Source organism: Peromyscus californicus, unplaced genomic scaffold (genome assembly GCF_007827085.1).
Source record: "Peromyscus californicus insignis strain IS unplaced genomic scaffold, ASM782708v3 Scaffold_12__1_contigs__length_115047231, whole genome shotgun sequence".
In the NCBI taxonomy this organism is placed as follows: Eukaryota; Metazoa; Chordata; class Mammalia; order Rodentia; family Cricetidae; genus Peromyscus; species Peromyscus californicus.
Genome location: NW_026294413.1, coordinates 82,516,740 through 82,536,053, shown reverse-complemented (window position 1 = coordinate 82,536,053; position 19,314 = coordinate 82,516,740). Strand labels below are relative to the sequence as shown.

At 42.0% G+C, this 19,314-nt stretch overlaps 1 protein-coding gene across 26 annotated transcripts in view; it reads left to right on the top strand.

Annotated features, from left to right (window-relative positions):
- Kcnma1 (potassium calcium-activated channel subfamily M alpha 1) overlaps positions 1-19,314 on the top strand; it is a 710,017-nt gene that overhangs the window by 681,496 nt on the left and 9,207 nt on the right. For 13 of the 26 annotated variants that reach the window (XM_052733604.1, XM_052733603.1, XM_052733602.1 and 10 more), the window contains 3 exons: positions 6,510-6,704; positions 9,063-9,181; positions 11,061-11,285. In XM_052733604.1, coding sequence (XP_052589564.1) covers positions 6,510-6,704; positions 9,063-9,181; positions 11,061-11,285 — 539 coding nt within the window. Of the gene's footprint in view, positions 1-6,509; positions 6,705-9,062; positions 9,182-11,060; positions 13,689-19,314 lie in introns of those variants that run through there. The other 13 variants (XM_052733616.1, XM_052733594.1, XM_052733593.1 and 10 more) reach the window with 2 other exon arrangements.

Sequence of the window (19,314 nt, the reverse complement as noted above, 5' to 3'; positions counted from 1 at the left end):
TATGGCAGATACCTTGACTGAGCTATCTCTCCTGCCTGGTGACAGCATTTTAAAGTTCCATGTCTTGATAAACCTCACCAGTATTTTAAAACCAAATTGACTCCTGTTAAGGGAAAAAATTAAATTATATTTAAGAAAGCTAGTTTTTGATTCTGAGTATCTTTTCTGTTGTTGTTGTTTGTTTGTTTGTTTGTTGTTTTTATTTTTTGAGACAGGGTTTTTCTGTGTAGTTTTGCGCCTTTCCTGGAACTCACTTTGTAGACCAGGCTGGCCTTGAACTCACAGAGATCCGCCTGCCTCTGCCTCCCGAGTGCTGGGATTAAAGGAGTGTGCTACCACCACCCAGCTTGATTCTGAGTATCTTTTAAAGATGAAATGAATGGCAGGTTGGAGAGATGGTTCAACATTTAAGAGTTGTATACTGCTCTTGCAGAGGACCTAAGTTCGGGTCCTATCACCCTGGTCGGGTAGCTCAGAACTGCCTGTAACTCCGGCCCCAGGGGGTGTGGCACCCTCTTATGACCTCTGCAGGTACCTATACTCATTGCATATCCCTGACACATAATTTAAAATAAAACAATATTTGAAAATGAAGTGAATAAATTCTTCAGTACCCAATGATCCAGAATCATTCCTATTGTTTCCACAAATTAGATGGACAATTTCACGGCCTATAAAATTCTTGGAACAAAGGTTTTGTTTCACACTTAGTTGACATGCCTCTAATGTTCGTTATGGGAGCCTGAGTCTCCTTAATTTTATACTTTTGTTCTTAGAGCAGTGTTGCAGGCCACTGTCCTTCACCATTTTATAATTTAACTTCAAACAGTCACCTGGCGTAAGCCCTGATCTTGTTTGTTTTGGTGCGACCCCCTGGTATATTTGTTAGGCTCACATTCCCTATCAAGACAGGTTGTTCTTGTTTGAAGTGCCTTCCGGTTTTAGTTTCTTGAATTCTGTTTACTCCTTAACATGTGGACACTACTGTTTATCATGTCAATCTCTGTCTTCAGTGTTTATCAGATTTCTGGTTTTTTGCTGTTGTTTTTTTAAGGACAGTAAAACATGTATTCCTCATCACTGACTCTGAGTGTGTGTGTGTGTGTGTGTGTGTGTGTGTGTGTGTGTGTGTGTGTGTTCCCACATGTGTGTGGGGGTTCTTATGTGCACATGTACATGTATGTATGTGTATGTACTTACACAGTTTTCAGTTTTACAGCTTCTACTCCACATATGGAAATTTAGCCATTATAAACATAATTATCTCTTAACCACGTAATTATCTTTTAACCAGTTCTTTTAAGAAATGTCTTATTGGAATATTAATAGACCATAAAATTCACCCAAGTATACAATTTTATGGGTTTCTTAAGCATATGTAAACATCTCCAAGGATCTTTTAAGAACATTCTCATAACTTCCAGGAGAAATATGTCCTCATTTTCCTTACTACTTCAGCTGCTCAGCCCTGAATGTTCACTGATATTTGTCCCTATCTCTCTAGAGTTGCCTTTTCTGGGTGTTTCATAGAGGTGGAATCTTATTTGTTTTTATGGCTCATCCATGTTGTAGCATGTGCTTTATTTCTTTTCATACACAGATAATGTTGGCTCCATGGTTCTAACATATTGTGATGCATCCATTAAGGGATTGTTGTTTGTTTCCAGCTCTTTTGGCTGTGGCGCATGATGTCGTTAGAAACTCTCTGCATGAGGTTTTGTTCTGATGTGTCTTTCATTTCCCTGGGGTATAGTTAGGTAGAGTTGTTGGGTCCTATGGTAACTCAAACTTGACTAACTTACAGAACTTCTGGACTGCTTTCCAATGGTTGGAGCACTTACAGTCCAACTGGAAGTTTGTAAGGGCTCCAGTTTCTCCACATTCTCATCAGTTCTTGCTATTTATCTGTCCCTTGGTTTATCACAACCCTCTCAGTGGGTAAAGATGAGCTCTCATTAAGATTTGGACTTGTGTGGCCCTCATGACTACTGATGGCTGGCCTCCTTGTGTCTCTTGATGACTTATCTAGATTTGGACTTGAGTGGCCCTCATGACTACTGATGGCTGGCCTCCTTGTGTCTCTTGATGACTTATCTAGATTTGGACTTGTGTGGCCCTCATGACTACTGATGGCTGGTCTCCTTGTATCTCTTGATGACTTATCTACCTGGTTTTGAGGCAATGTTTATTCAAGCCTCATCCGTTTTCTATTTTTCAAATTTATTGCCTTTTGGTTGTTGTGTTCTTGGAGGATTTTAAACACTGGATACTACACCCTTAGAAGATACATTTTTCCTCAAATATTTTCTCTAATTCTACAGAGAATTTTTACTTTTTACATAGTGTCTTCCAATGTACAGTTTAAAAATATTACAAGATAGAAATGATTGTTTTCTTGTGTACCCTATGATTTTGATGTCTTATCTAAGATAATTATCAAAGTGAAGTTTTGAGGATTTGCCACTATTATTTCTTTTTAGCACTCTATCCTTTTAGCTGTGACATTTGGGTCTTTGATTCATGTTGTTTTGTACATAGTGTGAGGAGTAGGTCCAACATCTTCTGCTTGTTGATGCTCAGTTGTTGTAACTGTTTATTTGATAGACTATTCTTTCTTTTATAAAGCTTCTTGATACCTTCATCAAAAGTCAGTTAACAGCAGCTCTATGAGTTTAAGGAGCTCAATTCTGTTCCATTGGCAGTCATCATGCCACTGTTTGTAGTATATGCTAAAATCAGGGGTTTGGGACCCTCTGATTTGATTTCTAGTTGCTTTTTATATGCTTGATGTAACATTTTATGTTTCATGCAATTACATGTGAAATTTGATAGGAATGTTTTTAATCTGTATAATGTTTAAGGGTTTTGTTATTATTTTAATATTATCTTCCAATCCATGAACATGGGATATCTTTCTATTTATTTAGAGTTTATTCATATTTTTTGTAATGTTGTAGCTTTCGGTATACCAGCCCTTGAACTCCTTGAATAAATTTTTCTTAAGCATTTTATTATTGTCAATGTTGTTAAAAGTAGAGTTTCTTAAGTTTTTCTTGTTCACATAGGGAAAAGTTTTTTTTTTTTTTTTTTTTTTTTTTTTTTTTTTTTTTTTTTTTTTTGCATGTTGTCTTTGTCCTCTGAAATCTTACTGAACTCTTATTACCTATGACCATTTAAGTGGGTTCCCTGGGGTTTTCTTTATACAATGCCAGGCCACTTGTGAGTGGAGATAGTCTTCCTTCTTTTCCAATATGAATATCTTTTATTTCTTTCTAACTGACTACGACTTCCAACACAATTTAAGATAGAAGCCATGACAATTAACCTTTTTATTCCTGATCACATGGGGAAAGCATCTGCTCTTCCTTCCTAAAATATGAATTAACTGTTGAATTTTTCCAGTATGCTCCTTATTTAGTTTTTTTTCTCATTTGACAGCTTCACCTATTTATACATAATGAAATTTAGTCACTTTTACTCCCTTCTTCTCCTTTCTCTGTCCCTCTGAATCCCTTTGTTCCAGTAAGTCTCGTTTCTACTTTCCTGTGCTCATTTTGTATGTGGTCCACTGAGCTTAATTAGCGATTTTTGCATGAGCATGGGTGGTAGGATGTTTACTGGGGCAAGGAAACTTGCCAGTGGCCACACCACTGAAGAAAATAGCCTTTCCAGAAGCTTTTAGTTGTCAACAGTTCCTCAAGCGGGGGTGGGCTCCCCCTGGCTCTTTCCCTATCCATGAGGAAATAGTAGTTGGCCTAATTTTGTGCAGGTCTTGGGAGATGATCACAGTAGTTAATAAGTGCATTGGCCATGTCATATCCAGAAGACCTCTGATGGGGTTCATTTCCCCATCTTCTCTGGCTTATGTTATTTCCACCCTTCCTTATGTAATATTCCCTGAGCCTTGGAGAGGGTGTTAAAGCCATTCCAGTTGGGATTGATCACTCTAATATCATTTAATCTGTGTGCTTTGGCCAGTTAGATCTTCTAGTGACTACTTACCCAGTCAAAAACAGATTCTTTCGCATTTTATCTTGAAAACGATTTCATTTTGAAAGAAAGACAATGTCCCTCATTTCTCTAGATTTGGTCAGGGAGTATTCAGGGGTTCAGCAAATGGGGTTGTGAATGTTTGCCGTCTATTTACCTGCTTTTAGCATAATGTCCTAGCCATTGGTCTAGAAGGGTCATTGGAGCACAAAGGTACTTGTCAGTTCTCTGTCCAGGTCCCCCTCATTTAATGTGGTAGACAGGACTGGGTGGGATCTCTGACCATAGGGAAAACATTGGGAAGTGTTTGTGTGTCTTTAATCAATGTAACAAGTCTCCAGGATGTAGTTCATAGGACCTTCACTGTGTCCTTCCTTAGTCTAGAAGAGCATTTCTCAATGTGTGAGTCTTAACCCCTTTGGGGTCAAATGTCCCTTTCACAAGGGTCACATCTGATATCCTACATATCATGGATCTTATGATTCATAACAGCAACAAAATTACAGTCATGAAGTAGCAGCAAGAATAATTTTATGGTCACTGCAGCATGAGGAACTGTATTAAAAGGTCACAGAATTAGGAAGGTTGAGAACCACTGCTCTGGAGGGAGCTTGGGCACTGAGGCTGACTGAGAGATGAGAGGTTCCAGGATGAAGGACAATAATGGCCTTCCACCTACTAGGACAAAAACAAACAGGAAAGAGAACAATCAAGGGATGTTTGGATATGAGAGTGACTGTCACCCACCATCCACAACAGTCCTTTCCCTCATGTCTCTGGGATCAGGCCAGACATATTTCCCAGCACTTGCTGGACCCTGAGTTTCTTCTCAGTCCCTCCGGTATTGAGAATCAGGGATCCCATAGCTGCTCTGCGATTCCGTTTTATAGGTGACAAATAACACTGCAACCAAAACTGTTTCATAACTTTCAAAGGTGCTGACTTCACCTTTCAAACTTCCGAAAGGTGAACTCAGCACTAAACCTCAGCACGACTCCACACTCCCTTGGGTGTCCGCGGGTCTGCTTCTCTACCCCAGGGAACAGCTGAACTCTTGAGCATCAATTCTCAGCAGGGTAGCCTGTGTATAACTTTCCCAGCATTCTTTGCAGTTGGAATCCTATGTGCTCTTTGGTTGGGTGTTTCCATAAGGAGCATGAAATCTGGGCCCTCCCACAGCATCTTCTTAACTTAGAAGCCCATGTAGAATTCTTGGCATATACACTTGACCTTAATAACCAGGCTGATTTTAATGACTATTAACACCGACACCCAGGGATGACACAGAGCTAGTGACAGAGTAGGATGAGGACCCATCCATGTCTGTTTTGTTCCCTGTGATGCACTGCCAGGTAAACTCAAGGAAGTCACAAGTAAGAATGCAGCTGTCGCCTGGTGTGGTGGCATGAGCCTTTAATCCCAGCGCTCAGGAGGCAGAGGCAGGTGGATCCCTGTGAGTTCAAGTTTGGCCTGGTCTAAAGAGTGAGTTCCAGGACAGGCTCCAAAGCTACACAGAGAAATCCTGTCTCAAAAAACCAAAAACTAAAACCAAAACCAAAAACAAAAAACAAACGAACAAAAAAGGATGTACCTGTCCTTTCTAGTCCACCCCAGAGGTACATAAATGACCCAAAGCCACATCCAAGATTGGGTTTGTTTTTATTTGGATGCCTTGACTCTCCTCATGCAAGAAAATGGAACATATTGCCTTTAACTGATATTTTCTCAAATTGGGCCGGGTAACAAATGTCATTTTAAAGTCTTTTCTTAGATAGTCTATTAATTTTTAAAGCCCCCATTGCCTTCTTCCGGACGTTCCATGAGGGAGAGAAATGGACATGTAAGGGGAAAACTTCTTTACGTCAGCTATATTCACCTCAGACAGCCGAGGTTATTTGCAAAAACCAAGATAGACACATCAGGACACCCAGCTCATAGATTTATCCAGCTGTTATCCTGGCGATGACTTCTGGGTCCAGCCATTATCACAGTCTATGATAAATTGTTGAGTGTGTGGCATGCAAGATTCTCTTGGCATCTAATTCCAAACAGAAAGAAGTTGTGTCATTCGTGGGTGGCCTCCTATCATATGGATGACAGGTTCTCAGTGGTCGCCCTCCTTTGGGTAGCAGCCCAGGCATGCTGCATTTTATTGTGTCCCTAGTATCAGGATTGACATTTTTTAGGCTTACAGAGGCAAGGCAGTATTTGCATATCTACTAACACCAGTGTTTCAGGCATTAGCCTTTTAAGAAGAATCCTCTGAATTGTTTTTTTTTTTTTTTATTTATTTATTTTTCCTTTTCTTTAAGTCAGATTCCCATAGTGGAACCAGGCAGGAGAGAAAAGAACAGAATAATTGGAGGCTGCTGTCTTTTCTCTTCCCACAGAAAATTATTTGAAGAGACAGGCCAGAACTTTATATGGGAGATACCAAGAAAAGTTGTACTTTGGATGTCAGCTGTAGTGACTATGGGTTGTTTGTTTAAGAATGCTTCTCCTGCACCTTCTTTCCACAGACATACTTCAATGACAATATCCTCACCCTGATCCGGACCCTGGTGACAGGAGGAGCCACGCCAGAGCTTGAGGCTCTGATTGCTGAGGAGAATGCACTTCGAGGGGGCTACAGCACTCCCCAGACTCTGGCCAACAGGGACCGTTGCCGAGTGGCTCAGTTAGCCCTGTTGGATGGGCCCTTTGCAGACTTAGGGGTAAGTGTACGGTGCAGACGACTCCTTAGCGCAGTGTTGGCAGCAAGCCTGATATGAATAAACTGTGTCAAACGGTGACATCTAGGCATCTATGTTTCTCTTGTCCAGTCTGTTTACCATTTACTAAATAGACTATTACTTTAGTTTATTTAGTAATAGCCTAAAAACATGGAATTTATGGGGCCCTATTTACCAGTCCCCACACTTTATTCATGCAAATCCTTCTACCAAATTGTTGATGTGTTTCTCTCAGGCAACTGAGGCATAGGGAATTTGCACTAAGGCATCCTGGCTTTGGAACTATGGGTCTCTGCTCCATTGCTGCCTTCCTCAAGTATTTTCTTCCCAGAGATGAAAGGGGTAGCTGCCAACACCACATAGCTAAGTTTAGGAGACATTTTCTCAGGGGCCTTATATCTCGGAGATACTCCACTTTGACTCTATCTGAACATGAGGATGCTAGGCCCCAAGCTCTGCTACCAGAGTTTTTGTATCTATATACTGTTAACACAAAAATTACAGCTCAAATCTTAAAAGGGAACAAGAGATAGTTTATTCTGGAGCCATTTTGAGAGATCACGGCTCAGGAACATAGATTTAGTTTGTGCTGAATTCCTTGTTCCCACCCAGAAGTATTTTCATGACGTTGTATAGTTTCACTCAACAAAGAAAGCCGTAAATCAAGGCAACTTTAAAATGCATTGGTGGGTCCATCAGAGGCAGATACAAGAAGATGGGGGAAGCTTTCCTACAGCGCAAGACGCTCTCTGATGACATGCTTAGATTTGGGGTTGGTGGAAGCTAGTGGTCTGCTAAGTTAATAGATTCCAAAAGGTTTCTATTAGCTACAAGACGTTAGTTCTGAGGGCAGGGAATGGCGGTTCTAGAGGGTTAGAACTAGCCCAAGGTAAGGTAATTAGCTTCTGGACCTGCAACTTTCTAACCTTGCCACAGTACTGCAGTTCTCATCATCAGTATCCATCTACATAGCATCTTTTCATCCAGGCACCAGTGGGTTTGAAGCACCAAGACAGTTGTGTGTGTGTGTGTAAAACCGCTGGCCAAAGTGGCAGGATCTCAATTAGTACCTTTCCGTGTCTTGAGGTCTCTAATTCAAAACCTTGGTCTTGGGATTTCTGAGTTTGGATCCAGTCATGCTTCCCTAGGCCTCCCTTAATGAGGGGGTCCAGAGCTTCCCTTTGGGGTCTCTGGACTCATTACTCTGTACTCTACTTTGTCAGACACTTTGGAAAAAGTGTGACACTTTGACCATTATTCCAAACTCACCTGCATAGATGTGTTTAAGGGGTGGAACCATGAGCCTTGGGGATGACATACCTATTGCACGTGAATAATGATATTGCCCAGAATGTCCCATCATGGCAAAGGTCTTGTTTTGTAACACATCAAATGGCTATTTGTGGACCAGAACCTATATTTGACTGGAGCTGTTTTGAAAGTCAGCTTCCATAATCAGTGACTCTTACCCTTATCACTTCCTTGCTAATACACTGGAATCAGATTAATATTTTCAATAATGGACAAATATGGGGCCATTTGTTGTCTAATATGCCCATCGTGGCAATTCCAGTGATAGTAAAGACAAATACATTCCTGCGGTTCCTAATGAATCCACTCAGCTGTGCTGTTCTGTATAATACAGTCTACTTGGAGACACATATCTGCATGAAGCCCAGAATTTTCTATGCATTTGCAAACAATCATGTTGTTTCACCTTCCGAGTTAAGTCCCAGAACTTAGGGTGGTTGTGAACTGATTAGTACAGTGAGTCCCAGGTACCTCCCCTGCAGACTCCCAAATGCTCTTCCCCTTAGACATCTCTGAGGTCTGCAAATTGTGCTTTTCACACCATCCTTATCTGAAAGAGTCTTATCACCATAGGGCTTGAGGGGGAGCTCTTTTATTCTTGCAGTGATTTTCATTATCACTTGGGCAGTTTTGACAACACGGTCCCATCACAGTGGGCACAGCTGAGCTGGGGGGGAAATAGAATCCTTGCTTTGCAGAGTACCTTTCTTCCCTCTAGCTACACAACTGAGACCTTCCGTGTCACATCTCTACCTCAGGTGAAGAAAGACAGAGCCAGTTGGAGCTATAGACACAACTGTGTGGACACCAGAGGAAGCCCTGTGGTTGTCAGATCCCTAAAGTCCAACATACTGGGTCCAGGCTGTTAGCCAGGCTGATGTCCTCGGCTACAGTCTCTTGACATAGATCCTCCAACCACGGAGACAAGAAAACAAGCCTTTATGAAAAGGTGCCCCCCCCAACACACACACCTGGATTCCCAGGCAAACAAAAACTGATGTTTCTCTTGGTTCCTTTGTTGTCTCCCAGGATGGTGGTTGTTATGGTGATCTGTTCTGCAAAGCTCTGAAAACGTATAATATGCTTTGTTTTGGAATTTACCGGCTGAGAGATGCCCACCTCAGCACCCCCAGCCAGTGTACAAAAAGGTGAGTGTGCCTTCCCCACTCTGCCATCTCACCCGAACGCAGTGGCATCGATGCCCTCCGTCATATCCTGCAGACAAAGGTCTCTTTGAGCATGTCTTCAACACACTGCCCACATGAAATCTGACACTGAGCCGAGGAGTTATGAGAATGATTTCTTTTTTTAAAGTTACTAAAAATGAATGTGTAGCCACTGAGGGAAGAATTTGTGTTTTGGAAAGTAGCACCTTGACCCCCTGACAAAAGTCAGAATCCCAAGCTTTGTTTCCTCCCATCACTTCCTTGGTCCCAAATGTGGAGATGCTTCACACTGATGATATTTTTTGCTTCACATATTTTGTATTGACTCACTTTCTTTCGTATATTTAATTAAGAAACTTTTATATTATCACCTTAAACAAAACTATATGACAGTTTGGGGATGCTTGTTGTGTTTTTCCTTACAGCCTTAATACAAACTCATAGCAGACAAACATTAATCCTAGAATTACCCAAATCCAGGAGTCTGTGCCGTAGAGTAAAAATACTCTCAGATCTGTAGATTACAATCGTTAAGAGGATTAATATATATATATATATATACTGGGAGCTGGAGAGATGGCTCAGCAGTTAAAAGCACTGTCTGTTCTCCCAGAGGACCCAGGTTCAATTCCCAGCACCACATGGTAACTCACAACTGTCTGTAACTCTAGTTCCAGGGGATCTGACACCCACACGCAAACATACATGCAGGCAAAACACCAACACACACAAAATAAAAATAAATTATTTAAAAAATACTGTGATTAGAGTAATTTCCATAGTGTGTAGAAAAAAAAAACCATACATGTACTTTTCAAAATTATATAACAATGCTTATATACTTAATGGCTGAAAATTACAGTACATGGCTAGAGTTAAAAATTGTTCCAGACAAATGCCAAGTGTGGTGGTCCTGCACTCCTTTAATCCCAGCAGAGGCAGAGGCAGGCAAATCTCAAGGTCAGCCTGATCTACAGAGCAAGTTCCAGGATGGCCAGGGCTACACAGAGAAACCCTGTCTCAAAAAAACAAAACAAAATTTGAAGACTAATGTGTTCCTACATGGAAATGATTATGACATTCACCTACAGAGCTTCCCAAGGCCAAATTACTGAGCCCCACCTTAGACTTGTGAGTCAGTTGATCAGGGTGAGGTTACTTAAACTTTTTTCCTTTTGATTTTAGTTGTTTCATTTTCCTTCCTTCCTTTCTTTCATCCTTTTTTTTCAGTGCTACTGATTACATCCAGGGCCTCTTGCATGCAAGGCAAATGTTCTGCCTCTGAGCTCTATCCCAGGTCCACAATCGGCATTTTTTTTCCTAGTCTCCTGGGAACCTCTGAGACCACACCTTGAGATCCATTGTTGCAGAGGCAACATGGTGATCACTGAAGCCATCTAGAGAAAGCTTGATCTAATAGGGAGAAGTTGGGTGGAGCTCTTGTAACCAGGGCACTGTTGATGAGGTACTAGGCATGACGAACAGAGACCCTGTGGTGTGTGTCTGTGACGGTCAGGACATTTTGGTATGGAAGTGACAGCGCAGTTGGGTGACTGTTTGTCATGAACTTGACCCGTGTACAGAAAAATGCATATGGTTCATATGAATTATGGTGTGGCCTTTTCATTACCAGCGCTAACTTGGCACCTTTGCCTGGGCTTCTGGCTGCCTTGTTGAGTTAAACATGATGATTTCCTTTCATTTGGAAGAGAATGCGAGGCTGCTGGATGGAGTATATCATCCAGTTCCTCGGATAGATTGAAGCAGCCGGGCAATTAGTTCTTTTTGCTCAGGGAGAGTTGAGTCCTGCGCCTGCTCCACCTGTGACTCATCCTGTGACACCTTTGCTTGCTCTGTCTAGGTACGTCATCACCAATCCCCCCTACGAGTTCGAGCTCGTCCCGACAGACCTGATCTTCTGTCTGATGCAGTTTGACCACAACGCTGGCCAGTCCCGGGCCAGCCTGTCTCATTCCTCCCACTCCTCCCAGTCCTCCAGTAAGAAGAGCTCCTCTGTCCACTCCATCCCGTCTACAGCAAATCGGCCGAACCGGCCCAAGTCCAGGGAATCTCGCGACAAACAGAAGTACGTTCAGGAAGAGCGGCTTTGATATGTGTATCCACCGGCACCGTGTGTGAAACCGTATCTGCTTCTCATTTCCCCAGTTGGTATTCCAACAGAGTAACTCTCCTGTTCCCTGTAGTCTCCTCTTTTTTCTTTTGTTTTCTTTCTTTCTTTCTTTTTCTTTTTTTTTACACATTTTGCATATGTATGATAGTGTGCATGTGGCTGTCCTTTTTATTTCGCCACCATAAAACCCTTGAACACAACAGCAAATAAGCGGATGGACCAAAAGTTATTTATGAACCTAGGGGGGAAATAAACCACAGGCATCCTCCAGACGTAAATAGCTCACTTCAGGAACGAGTTCACAGATTAGAAGGGAGCACCTGTGATCTGTGTCAGTTAGGCAAAGCACGTTTGTTTGTTTTTTTTTTTTTTTTTTCTGATTTATCCAGATCATCAGAATGCTTTGGGTTTTGATTTTTTTGTTTTGTTTTGTTATTTCTTTTCTCTCTCTTTTTATACACACACACACACACACACACACACACACACACACACACACACACACAATAAGTTAGCACATGATCATTCGAAACGAGCAACCAAAAGCAATGAAAATGCATTGATCGTTTCCAGTCTGGGCTGAAGTATCGCAAAACATTTGAAACGCTTTCAAAGTCTGTGCAGAAGATGATTAAGTACCTGCTTGTTTTGAGAGAGCATCAGAGTTTTTTTTTTTTTAACTTATTCACCAATGCCTTTTTGTCTCAAAGCTAGCTTCTTTCAGGAGTTCCAGAGAAGGTTTCTAACTTTAACGCAAAGAGAAAACCAGGTTTCCACTCCTGGATGTATTAAATCCTAGTCATTTCATTGACCTGAAAAGAGGTTTGGTTGCATATTAAATTGTTATTCTGTCTCCTTATGCTGCCATAGGGATAGCCAGTTTTTTTTTTTCTTTCACTTTTGACATTTGGGATGAAAAGCCATATGTATCATAAATATCAGATGTAAGTCATTAAGAACTGCCTTCCTGGGACTTTTACATCTTTTAAAAGGTGAATCACTTACCTTATGTACAGAATAAATAATGCTCAGAAAAGAGCAAGTATTTTTCCATGCATTCTCAGGGGACCTTTTTACTCCCCTTTGTTTGAGTAACAAGGGCCCCAAGGCCAGGTTGAATTTGGGCTGGGGCAGCGGCGGAGTGAGAGGGAGAAAGACCCAGTGGCAGATAACACTTTTTTTGTAGGCACTAGCATGCTAGATAAATCAGGATGGAGGAGGATGGAACCACAGTTGGTTAACTCAACAAAGACAAAAGCTAGCAACCACATTGAAATTGCTGGCACAGCTGTATGATGCTCTGTCGCAAAGCAGAGGCTGGCAGGAGAAGTTCTGCATAGGCAACCTCCTTAACATCCAGCCAATTCACATAGGTGAGCAAGTGACAGGAGAGAGAGCTTCTCCGTGTCCTTTCAAGACGCGAAGGAGAAGGCTGCCACAGGGAGCCAAGCACATTTCAGTAGTTATTTTTTATCTTTTGTTTTCTTCCTTCCTTCCTTTCTTTCTTTCTTTCTTTCTTTCTTTTTTTAAATGTTAGTCAACAAGGGAGGGAAGGTAGACTGATCTCTTTTTCCCAATTTGCAATTATCAGATGTTTTATGCATGCACATTACATTTTAGGGAAATAGGAGTTCTGAGGAACTGGCCAACTTTACCATCACCAAATTCTGGTATGGGTAGACTAGCCTTGGGTGCATACGAACCTATTTGAGACATTTACTTAGAAAGCCAATGGATAGAATAGGGGGTAGAAAGGAGGGGGGAAATCTGTCACAGCTGTAGCATCTCTTTTTAAAAAGGTGTTTTTATGGTGATTGTTTTGGGTTTAGATTTTGAATCCCCTGTCCCCTCCGGCATGATGGTTTTGGAGATTTGCTTGCTGTGTGATTGACAAGCACTTTTACTGACAAAAATAGTGAGGCTCAGTCAGAACCTCCACCTCCTCCCACACCAAAGACAGGGGCAGTGCAGTACTCCAACCAGCAATGGGTGGGGAGTCGTTGTATACGTGTAAATTCAAAAGTCCTGTGAGTGGAAGTATTTTTTTTTCAAATTATTTTTGTCCTTATGTATTTTGATTTATATATGACATGTATCTATCTCTTTATATATAACTATATATATATAAGACTATATATATAACTATATATACATATCCCCTAGTTTTGGATCATGAGAGATCTTCATGCATTTCTTTGCAAAGGAGGTTATGAAGTTATGCCCTCAGAACATTTATAACTATAAGAATGTGCCAGTTAAAGTGCTCGACAGGAGATATGACAGTTTCAAAGCATTGTAAAACTCACATAGCTTACTTCTCTCTCTAAAGTGCAACAAGGATGACTAGAATGGGCCAAGGTATGACAATTAATGGTTCTGCATGACCTAGCCACTGCTGGGGGTTTTCTTCTATAACGTTGTCCTTGTGAAACTTTTGTGGAATTAAAAAAAAAAAAGGAGTTACAAATTTTATTCTGTTATTGGTTTGTTTATTTTTATTTCTATTGTTCTGTTTGTGGTTCCATTTATTTTGTTTTGCTTCTCTCCCCCCCTCCCCTCCCCTCCCCTCCACCTTTCTCCCTTCCTTCCTTCTTTTTCTTCCTCCACTTTCTCAATTGCTCAGCGCAATGAGGCTGTGCTGCTGCTATGGCTAGACCCCTTAGAGTTTGTTTTGGTGTTCTTGGGTTTGGGGGGTTGGGGAATCTGGGGGTAACTTCTCTCCATCCGGCTTGCCTTCAAATCTGCACGTGGCCTCCCTGCCCACCTTGGTACCTTGCCCCAAGTCCAAAAGCATTTTCCCATTGAGAAACCCAGCTTCCTCCACTTCCCCCATCACCACCACCACCGCCCCAAACCAGCCCCCATCGGTCTGTTCACATCTCTGTGTTGATCTTGGCAAGACCTACCAAATCGAGCAATGATGCCAGTTGATAACTGTTTCTGTAAAGCATTCACAGCTATTCCATTTGGCGAATGTGCTTCTCTGTCAATGGTTGAGCCTCCTTTCAGCTGTAGTAGGAGGGTTATTAATGGCAAATGCATTGGTCTGTTTTCCTGTTTGATCCCTCTGAACCCAAGTCAAAGCTGTTGAGCTGTATGAATCACCTTGAGAGCGCATGTCCAGTGATGAAAGTGCTGGGGACTCAGTCTGGACAGCACTCATGGGTCTCCTGCCACCTGCCTTTCAGATGTTTGTTAAATCCCAACCACGAAGGGGGCAGACAGAAGTAAATCCAAAGTGTCTTTTTAATGCACTTAGTGGCTCCAGTAGATGAGACTGGAATTGACTGGAATGGGCACAGACTGTGACATGAGATGCAATTCAGGGTTTTTCCCTGGATTTTGGGTACACACTCCCCACTGGGGAATTGCAGATCATTGAGAACTGATCAGAGATGACTACGGATCTATCTGATGGTGGCAAAGGGATCATGTTGAGTTCTCTCTTAAGAGCTGAAACTTCTATATTATACTTTCTTAAACGAGTGAAGACTCTCCTCCATCGTTTGCCATCTGCCTCCAAAGTTCCTCTTTCAAAACAGATGCTCTCTTAGGAAGGAGGCAGACGACTTCTTCTTCATAGTCACTTTCTTAATTCCCCCTCACCCAGACTAGAAACAGACATGAAATGGTAGAGAGTGAGAGAACACTGTGAAGAGAAAATGCACACATTTAGTAAGAATCAGTTTGGAACTCGGGAATCTTCCCAGTTCTGGAAGAGTAGCAGTTTTTGAGCCATTTAGTCCAATTTGCTCAGGCTTTGGAGAGGGACAATGTTGAGTGAGTTGGTAAAGTAGGAGAGAAATCTTTTCAGCACCAGCTGTTTCCTGACTGTGGCCCTGTCAGCAATCCTAACAGCTGCTCCTGAGGTCCTTCTCAAATCTAGTTCAAATGGACCCTTGCACTTCCCAGTTTTCACTGTATTTTGGAGACCTTTCAAATTCCTTTCTGAAGTTAGGGCTTACGACTCAGAGTATTAAAGTGAGTAATCACGATATGTATTTGAAAAGACTCTCATCTTAATCATTTTCACACTTTTAAACAGTTTTATAATTTATCCACATCCCCTTGGTTTATTTTTGGAAAAGTGGCAATTAATGCCTGAGGTGTTGACATGGCTGATTTCCTGGTGTCAGGCTATTGGAGCCGGATTCTGCTTCCAAGCCAGGGAACAAGCCCTGTGAGCTTAGTGACTAGAGACTGCCTATGCCTGTTGGCAGCATTATGGAGATCCTAGGTGACCAGAGGAACCTTTGACTGACTCTCCTTCAGCACAGGGAATGCCTTAAAGGTGTTGGTATCCCAATAGAGATAATTATATCAACCTTCCAGGTTCCTATAGCAACAGGCTCCTTGAAGAACAAGAACGTACAGAAACTTCAGGGAATGGAAGATAAGACAGGGTACAAATCAATTTCTCCACCAGCTTCCATCAGCCAATGCCTGCTTTGTCGTAATATGATAAGGAAGTAGCTGTGGGCACCTGTCACTAAGCTGGTTAAGTATCTCCCATAAGGAGGCTGCACATGGCGGTGAGCGAGAGAAACTCCTGCTACCTAAGAGGAAAGAGTATCCTCAGGGTTGGACTGGATGCAAGGATGCAGAGATAGACCATCATTGTGGGCCATCATAGGGAAGTGAGATCAAAGGAAACTTGTCTGGGTCTGGTAGAAACCATGCTTGTGTCTATAGAACGGCTATGTTCTGCTGAGGCAGAAGAAGAGGGGAGGCAGGATGCATAGTTCTGCCTGGGAGGCATCAGGGTTTTGTGAGCAGAGGAAGAACACCACCCTGCCTATCAGAAATGTAATCCAGGAAACCACACAGAGTTGCCCTCCTAGGCTGGAGCTCCTTGGAGCCATTGCTGTCTCATTGTCCTTACCACCCAAATGGGGTCTTTTCTATCCATGCCTCTGCTCTCAGAGCCTCAGCTCGTGGTGCTACAGAGAGCCTATTGTTCCAAGTGCATTCAGTGTGTCATCCATTCCCCTTTCCTGCAGTCTTCTTGGGGGAGTAGTTGCGTAAAAAAGCTGAAGCCCACAGCACTGATAACCCACGGAGTCAGCAAAAGCTCTGTGTTCACAGTGCAGCTGTTTCTCCCTCTGCTTGTGGAGTTTCGGGTAGCTCAGCCATTCCTAACCATAGTAACTCTCCTCCAGGAAGAAAATCCAGCCCTTGTTCTAGACTCCATCATTTTCTTATACTAGCGATGGAAGGCACAGATGGTTCTCCAAGGGGCAGAGCATTCATCAAGTAAAAACTGTTGTCAGAAACAAAGACCCACTGCATGACAGCCCTGACTTCCCCAACGTAACACCGTATTAGCCCTTCCTCTCATTCACCTTCCAGATGAAGACTATCTGGAAGATGCTCCTGGGTCATCTCTGTTACCCCAATCTACATTGTTCAGGCAAGCCCCCAATTTATACATCCTAGGTCTCTGCCTCTGGCTCCTCCATCGAAGAACTTCATTTGTAAACACAACATGCAGAAGGTACCACCTACCTCTACATCCTACTCATATCAATGCTAGCTTTAAAGCTAATGCTCAAGACAGTCATTATGGCTGTTGTGTTCAGCACATTACAGTTGTAAACACATCCGGCTCTCCTGCTCTAACCAGATGTAGGGGATACTAGCATCTCCATACGACCCACATGGAATCTGAAGAACACCAAAGAGCGTAGTTTAGTCACCACAGTACAGTGTCCCTTTCATGTGATACCATTAACAAACTTAGCCAAGATTATTTGTTTACCATGTAACTGGATGTGTAGTAAGCCAGTGGTACCTGTTCCATTGACCTAGACAACAAGATTAGGAAGGCTATTTCCTCAGCCCTATTCTATAGGATAGGAATAACAAGATACTCTACATAACCTTTTCAGAGCAGATAGCATGTGAGAGATCCAGGTACACTCAAGTCTAGACCACAAGATGCTGCCATTTTACTGGCCTCCGCATGATGTGTTCACAGTATACATAATGGCTTAGTTGGTCTACAACATGACACTCTCAACAATGTAGCAGTTGGGTGGTGGTGGCAAACACTTTTAATCCCAGCACTTGAGAGGCAGAGGCAGGTGGATCTCTATGAGTTTGAGGTCAGGCTGGTCTACAAACCAAGTTTTATGACAGTCAAGGCTACACAGAGAAACCCTGTCTCAAAAAAAAAATGTAGCAGTCATTTTACTAGTAGTTATTTTCTCAATTTTATTTTGTGATATCAGCCTGCTCACCAGAGCTAGTGACATGTCATTCCCTTCCTAACTCTAACTACCTTGTGACAAAAGTTCCTGACAGGTCACACAGTGTTCTCAGAATAGGAGATATATAGGTCATACAGTGTTTTCAGAATAGGAGATATATATATATATATATATATATATATATATATATATATATATATATATCCCATAAGAAGTTTATGAACACAAGTTTTTTATTTATTTTGGGGGAGGTCTGGCACCAAAAAGACCCTCACAGACCACAGAATTCCTCATCTTAGGTATGAAATAAGGCCACGTAGAACACCAAAGTAAGCCAAGCATTGGAATTGAATACCCTTACCCACTTCAGTACTTAATAGAATTCCTGCTTCCTAGTGCCGTTTTGTGGTGATCCATTGGTGCAGCTTCATCTTTGAATGACAAGATTCCATATGCCAAATTGTCACTGTCTTACTCAAAGCACATTCCATGGAAGCCCTGTGGAAGTGACCATTAAAATGTACTTCCCTCTGAAGCTGTTTGGGAGACCTTTGTCCCCAAACATTTTAGACAAGGTCCAGAGCATCTCACTAGTTCAATTTCCTCAACATCTCACTTGACCAGGCCTCCCACAGCATAGGCATTTAGAGCTTAGGAGACACTGAATTAAACAGTGGCTTATCAGGGATGGCGAGAATCTCACCTCCTGATGGAGAGGTGGTGTTTGCCTACAATTCTTCCCTTGCTTGAAGCTGCATCCCTAAACCACAGGGGCTGTTCTGCCTAGGTTGTCTTTTGTGGCAAGAAATTTAAAGAGAAAGAAGAAATTTAAATGAGGCCAATAATGCTGTCTCTCTTACACACAGATGGAGGAAACAGATATTCTCTCCCTGGCAAAAGGTCAAAATGCCCCCTTTGAATTGAACTGTAAATACTGAATTCTCAACAGTTATTCTCTGCAGCAGTTGTAAAAAAAAAAAAAAAAAAAATTCAGCAAATTGCAGCTGTTTGGTCTTTCACCCAAAACACATTCCCCTTTCCATCAGCAAGACTTGCTCTCCCTACCTGGCATGCATGTCCCAGCACCAAATCCCTTCAGCAAAATCATTCCGTGTGACCGTGCGGCCAGAGCCAAGGGCAGCTTGGGCGAACAGCATAAACACCCGGCTCCTCTCTGAGCTTTAGCTCTGCACATAAGCTGTTTGAGAAAGTCAGAGTTGGAAATTGTTTCAGAGACCTGGCAAGGCTTTTAAAGCATGATAACCATCACACTTTACTCTTCTCTGAAAGGTTAGTTTAATCGTAGATCACAAAAAAATTGGTTTCCACAAATGCATAATGGTTCATCTATGTCACACTCGCACTAAATGGTTTTTTAAATGGAGCTGAAATTATTTTGATGTGTACACAGTCCCAGATTTCTATACAACCTTTTTTAACCAGCCCATCAGGAGTCTTGCCTCTAAAGCCTCATTAATAATTCAGATGTGCTGATGACTTTAAAAGATCTATGGAATTGAAGCTTAGAGAGAAAAAAAAAACCTTCCTCTTGACAAAAAGATAAATGAATGTAGAAAGAAGCTGTAGGAGGCTGGCAAGCTGTAGATCATCTCAGAACAGATTGTAACTTTATCATTCTGTCAGGGGGAATAATTTAAAGCACTTAATCAGTTAGCTTCGCTGTGAGGATGTAGCATTATGAATTCCTATCGTCCAATCTGTTCAAATCAAAGTGAACGTAATTATAATAGGTAGGAGAGCCAGAGCAGGAGGGA